The 6000-nt window shown below is 36.4% G+C and overlaps 1 protein-coding gene across 1 annotated transcript in view; it reads right to left on the bottom strand.

Annotated features, from left to right (window-relative positions):
• Nucleotides 1–1070: 1070 nt before the first annotated feature.
• The window catches only part of LOC139963919 (outer dynein arm-docking complex subunit 3-like), a 30851-nt gene continuing 25921 nt past the window's right edge, over nucleotides 1071–6000 (bottom strand). The window contains exon 10 of the mRNA XM_071965146.1: nucleotides 1071–1980. Coding sequence (XP_071821247.1) covers nucleotides 1853–1980 — 128 coding nt within the window. The 3' untranslated portion in view covers nucleotides 1071–1852. The remainder of the gene's footprint in view (nucleotides 1981–6000) is intronic.

The following is a 6000-nucleotide window of genomic DNA, read 5'->3' as shown; positions in this document are numbered from 1 at the left end:
CAGTATAGGGTTGATAACATGGACGGTTTGTCTTATTTGTTTAATAAGTCATTCAAAACTTCAAACAGAGACACATTCTCTCACTCTTCTCCCCCTCCCCCCCCCAACAAACGTTCTCCACCTACCCCCCTCCCACACCCTTACCCCAATCACTAGATATGTCATCTCTTTTCATTTAGACAACACTTAACCACAAACTATGGGTAACAAAATATTGGGAAGAAAATTTATGTTCCCTCCTCCAGAATAACCCCTTCCCTGTGCATCTCTGTCCCCTGCCAAAGATTTATTGTGTACAATATTGTTCCATTTGGAAATATGACAAAAGGGAGTGAAATGACTTGCTGGAGCTAAGATGACTTGGAATATACTTAAGATTGCCAATTTTGGTGTAAGAAATCGCTTTCAAGAAATAATCAAGAACCAGCAACTTTTGTTTTTCTTTCTAGTTCATAGCTTAATTAATTATGAACTTTTGTTGTTCCAAGACTAAATTTTTTCCTGCAAGGGTGTATTAAAGGCTAATTTAAGTATTGAGAATGACTGGCAAAATTAAAAACCGAAGTATGTCAGAACATTATTTTACATTAGTTCAACCATTTACAAAAGTTGAAAATTATGTCCCAATGCAAAATGCATTCCTAGGTATGATTATTGCATATTAAAATTAAAAAAAAAAATAAAACAGGGCTCTTATTCTTCCATTTTTATTTTAAATGATTTCAAATCCACTGTGCTGATATATGTCTTTTCAGCTTCACAGAGCTTTTTTTGCCACTTCATTTAACCAGACTACAAAAGCTTTTCCAAAGCGGCCTTTTTGTGGCCCATTGTTAAGCCCAAACCATTTAAAATCTTAGGAATTTATTTTATTTTTTTATGAAACCATACTTTGTACGACCACCTTTCTTTATACTAATTAGAGACTGGCTTACGCCCCGGTGCGAAATCCAATCATACATAATAATAGCCTGAATGGAAATTGTTGAACACAAATCACACTATTGTGTTACCAAAACTTGGAATGAATTCAAATCAACAAGACTAACTCAACCGCTCCATGTGAACAGTTGTTTTGTTTTGTAATGAGACTTTACTCAACTTAAACTTTTCATTGTCGTGGGAAAGAATCGATCTGAGCATAAAATGTTTTGTTTGTTCTCGATCAGATAGAGATCTACATCCAAAAAAATTATCTCCGATAATGAAAAACAATTGTTTTCAGCACATAATCGCGAAGTCTGCGGTTTAAAAACCACTGAAATGAAACATTCCGTGACTCCCTTTGTTGCTTAACTCCCTTTGCTGGGTGACGACGCTTTGCTTTTGCAGGGTACGGGCGGTCAATCGCCTGGTACTAGTTATTGTACCCTTCCAAACGTTCCGTTAAATTCACGATGAACAACCACACCACCTGTTGTACATACAGGATGGCCCTTGTTTAATAGACGAACAAATGAACTTCTCTTGGGGTTAATTCCGAGGCAAAAACTAGAAATCATGACCTACCACAAATGACCTCGATAAATTTTTCGGTATACAAAAAGAAAAAAAAAAAAAAAAAAAAATCATTTTTGAATTTTCAGTATCAATAAATGCGACAAGAAAAAGAGCTGAATCTCTCATATTTGGTCAGCTCCTCCCCCTTCCTGACACCCCCCCTTCCCTCCTGCAGGACCCCACCCCTCCATCATAACACCAAAGGTATTACAAAATAGACAAATCTACATGGATTGAATCAAAGTAATTAAACTTTCTACGAGAAGATAAAAACAGACAGAGAAAAAATAAACGGCAGAGTATGAACAACTTGAAATTTGCGGTTCGTCGTTTTGTAGACTTTGTTTTTGGTTTACTTTCCCTTCTTTTTGCGGGCCCTGACCTTGTGCTTCTTCGTCTTGGAGTCCACCAGGACCTGGGCCTGTTTCTTGATGTGGTTTCTGGTGATAATATCTTCATCATCTCCACTATCATCTTCATCTGGAGGTATGAAAAAAAAATGACAGTGGTGTTAATTTCAAAAAAATATCAAAACCATCTTTAAGGTCCAAGCGATAATCCTACATAGTTAAAAAGAGTACCGTTGAGTGTGTTTTTTTTCCTGACGCATACCGCCACACAATTACTTAGTGCACACGATATGTTGCTGTTGTGTGTCTCATCGCATTGAGCAACTCAACAGATACCTGGTAACCCCTTGAAAGAATTTGTGCCTCCTTTTTCCAAAATAAAGTTCGAAAAATTGGGGGTGGGAAAACTTCCAAATTTAGCTTTTTCAAATCTGAGAATATCATAAAAAAATTCTCTTCGATATCTTGTCCCAGCAAGAGCGCAAATTTCATATCATCGGATTTACACACAGGAAAGCGTGACCGTTATTCTTTCTTATTTTAAATTTTTTTTCGCTTTGCATTTGAATGGCACAAGCCTTTACTTCTGCCAATGTATCATCGATAAAACGTCCAGCACTTCATGTGAGATCTAAATTATGTAAAAAAAAAACGTGCAAGTTAAGCCGGAAAAATATTTCATCTTAACGACAATGTTTTTGTTTTTTTGCATATTATGGTTTGCTAGTTTTCTTCACGACAGGGTTTCTTTTTCCACAGACTTTGAATAACAACACTCTGAACATTTGATAAAAACTCAGAGCCTGCCGAAAACGCAATCTTGACTCTGCCCTCTGTACAAATGGTCTCTACCACTTGACTAAACCACTGATTATTCATTCTATAGAAAAGCTTATGAAAAAAAGTATTAAAAAAAATTTGGTAAATTCCCCCACTTTCAATAAAAAACAGTACAATAACAGGGGCCATAGCGAATTGAAAAGGCACACCAAGGTCTTTATCAAAAGCTAACTAACTTGTATGGTATTGTAGGACCCTTGCCACATATTAACCAAAAAAAAGTAAGTTGAGTCAACAAAAGACACAATTAGCGATTAATTGGTTTCCTTTTATTACGACGATTCTTTTCAAGGGCTTAACACTGACGGCAGATGGCAATTCTTTCGTTCGTAGTTTATAAGGTGTATTGACAAATTAAGTGTGTAACTATACACGATTAAAGACAAGCCTCTCGGGGTGTCGAGTTATTGGTTCAGGGCATTACTCATAAACTCTTTTGTCAACGTTTTGTATGAGTATTATAAGCTCCAATTTGGATAACCCAGTAAAACATACCTTTTACACACATACAGGGGTCGAACTGATCCACATATAGGCTACCCACTGTAAATATATACAGAACTGGCGGGCCCTTTGATTGGTCAAGAGTTGGCAGTTTCCTGGTGTCAGTTATTTATTTACGAATAAATTTTAAACGTCTAGCATTCACTGGGGGGCGGTGGAGCTGGGGGGGGTTAGGGTCATGACCTTTCCCCCCAGTTTTTTTGAAAAACCTCAGAGGTTTTTTCTTTCATATATTATAAGTGTTCCTTTTCATAAAATGAAAAGTATCCCCCCCATTTTGCATTTTTGTAATGAGAGGAAAAAGTGCCATGTTGTTATTTAAAAAAGTGCCCTTCTGCTGAGAAATGGGGACATTTTTAATATTTAAAAAAAAAGGATTTGTACCTGGAATACTCCTGAGCCACAGGTTTTTAATTTGTAATCAGATTTCCAGACTACGCTACACCTTGACCGAAGTGAAACGTGCTGTTTCCCGAAAGTAGTGATCTTGCCCAAAGAAGCGTCAAAACTGTGCAGTTCTGCACCATGGGCAGAAACCTTTTTAAACAAAAGCGTACGGTATACATCGCACGCTTGCAAAATGCGAGGGAAGAACGCCCTTTGTACAAATATGACCAAGGTTTGATATAGTAGCCTAGCTTATCCATTATACATCATCGCTTCATGACTCTGTCACCTTTTCCTAAGCTCTTTCCGGTAGTTTCTTAAACCAGAGTAATTACAGAATCGAAAATATTGAAAGTCTTTATGTTTTTCCAAACAGCCATCGATAAAAGAATAACTGTGATGCAGACACCTATATGGCCCCCAACAACCGTTCTCGGTGTTCAAGAAAAGCAAAAATTGATGAAGTAGCTTTTGAAAGGCATTATTATTATTATTATTGGTTTTTCATTCAGTGGGAAGGGATCATAAATTATGAAACTTTTTTTTTTCATATATGTCAATAGGATTGAAACCCACCAAGGCAAATGGAAGGGGGATATATATTATATACATATATGTAAAGTGTTATATGAGTCAGGGAAATCTCTATCATCTAGTGGCCATATGTAGTAGTTACATTAGGGTGTACACATGAGATTGAAGCCCAAGATTTAACACCAGTGGATTCTTGACGTTTCGTTTCACTCATCTAGATTTTCCAATTTTTTTATCATTTTTGTTCAATTTAATCCTAAGGGCCCTTAGGCTTAAGAAGAAGAGAAACACAAAAAAATACAATTTCCCTGCAAGAAAGTATTAAGTAGCAACACACAAAAGTCTCCAGAATTTGAAACAAAACTCATCAAAATCATTGTTAGATGGGTGAAAGTCTGTGTGCTCTATAATTTCCAAAAAAGAAAAAGAAGGAAACCCTCCCCCCCAAAAGCAACAGCCTTCACCTATATATATATTTTATACTTAGTGTGTCTCTTGTTTTATTTAACTGCACTGTACTTTCAGAGAATATCATGAATGACTCAGTTCTATTGGAAATAAACTCAGGAATAAAATCACATGCAACTTTTCAAAGGGAGACAAGCTCGGGATCAACCCAAAGGTACTCTGCATGTAAATGATGTACAGTATCAGGCTATCCAAATTTGGGTTATTTACTGGTTCAGTGCCAGTGGATTTTGCCATTTGCCAATAGAAAACAAAAGAAGAGGCCAAGTGGGAGGGGGTTGGGGGCTGGCAATGTTCTGTCAGTAGACATTAAGAACTTTCATAAACACATTAAAGTCAATTAACAGCCAAAAAGTCAAAGGATTGACATGATTTCAATACCCAACATAAGCCACCCCCAGGGCCACCCCCACCCCCCACTCACCAACCCTTGGTATATTGATTGGCTTTCAACAGCATGTAACAATAAATTAGTATGTGTTCAAATTCAGGAAAATCCCAGTGAGAACAAGATTTAGTCCAGAAGACTTTTGGAGGCACAGGCAAGCGAATAAACTTGTTAAATTCTATGTCATTGTTTTAACTAAGTACTGTACTTCACTTGAGAGCATATTTTTCTTCAACCTGTCCCAGTACTTTAACATTGTCAGTTCACATAGGGTCAGCACAACATAGCAGTGATAGCACAAAATCATTCCAATCATCAACCCTGTTATAAGGTCCTTGAAATAAAATGCAAATTCACCAGATCTATACTGTTTACAAAGCTTGTGAAAAAAATTCTTTTTCACCAAACAATGCAGAGGCAGCAGACAATACATAATTTGCAAAAAATCTAGAATGGAAAAAAAAAAAAAAAAAAAAAAAATCCTGAATTTCCTTTTGAAGATATTTGACATTCGACATTTTACGTGCAAAAATTAACCCAGTTTAAGATGCCTAGATAATATAAGTCGTTGTCTCTTTCTTTTTATGAAAAAAAAAAAAATTAAAGAATGGAAAAAAAAAATTAAGGAATGAAAAATAAAAAAAAAAAAACATTTTTCTGGTGTTTGTCAAGGACAAAGGAAAATGTTCAACATTGACATCATGACAGTCGCTGCGAGGGATTTTACCATAATTCCTATCTCACCTTTGTGATTAACTTTGACTGTCTTTATTCCTCGTTTCTGCAACCAAGCTCAGAGGAAATAACGTTAAAAAGAAAGCCTAAGGTCTTTGACACTGAAAGTGGAGGGGTAAGAAAGTAACTAATTTTTTTGTGGGGGGAAAAATTTTGGAAATGATACTGTAGAAAAATTGGAAGAGATTTTCTCCCAGGCAGACAGGTCCCAGAGAGAAAGACACGCAACAACAAGAAACAACAGGCATTCTCGAGTAATTTGTTTTTGCAAGAGACGTTTCTTTTCTTGGAGAC

Source organism: Apostichopus japonicus, chromosome 22 (genome assembly GCF_037975245.1).
Source record: "Apostichopus japonicus isolate 1M-3 chromosome 22, ASM3797524v1, whole genome shotgun sequence".
Classification (NCBI taxonomy): domain Eukaryota; kingdom Metazoa; phylum Echinodermata; class Holothuroidea; order Aspidochirotida; family Stichopodidae; genus Apostichopus; species Apostichopus japonicus.
This window is presented reverse-complemented; position numbering and strand designations above follow the sequence as displayed.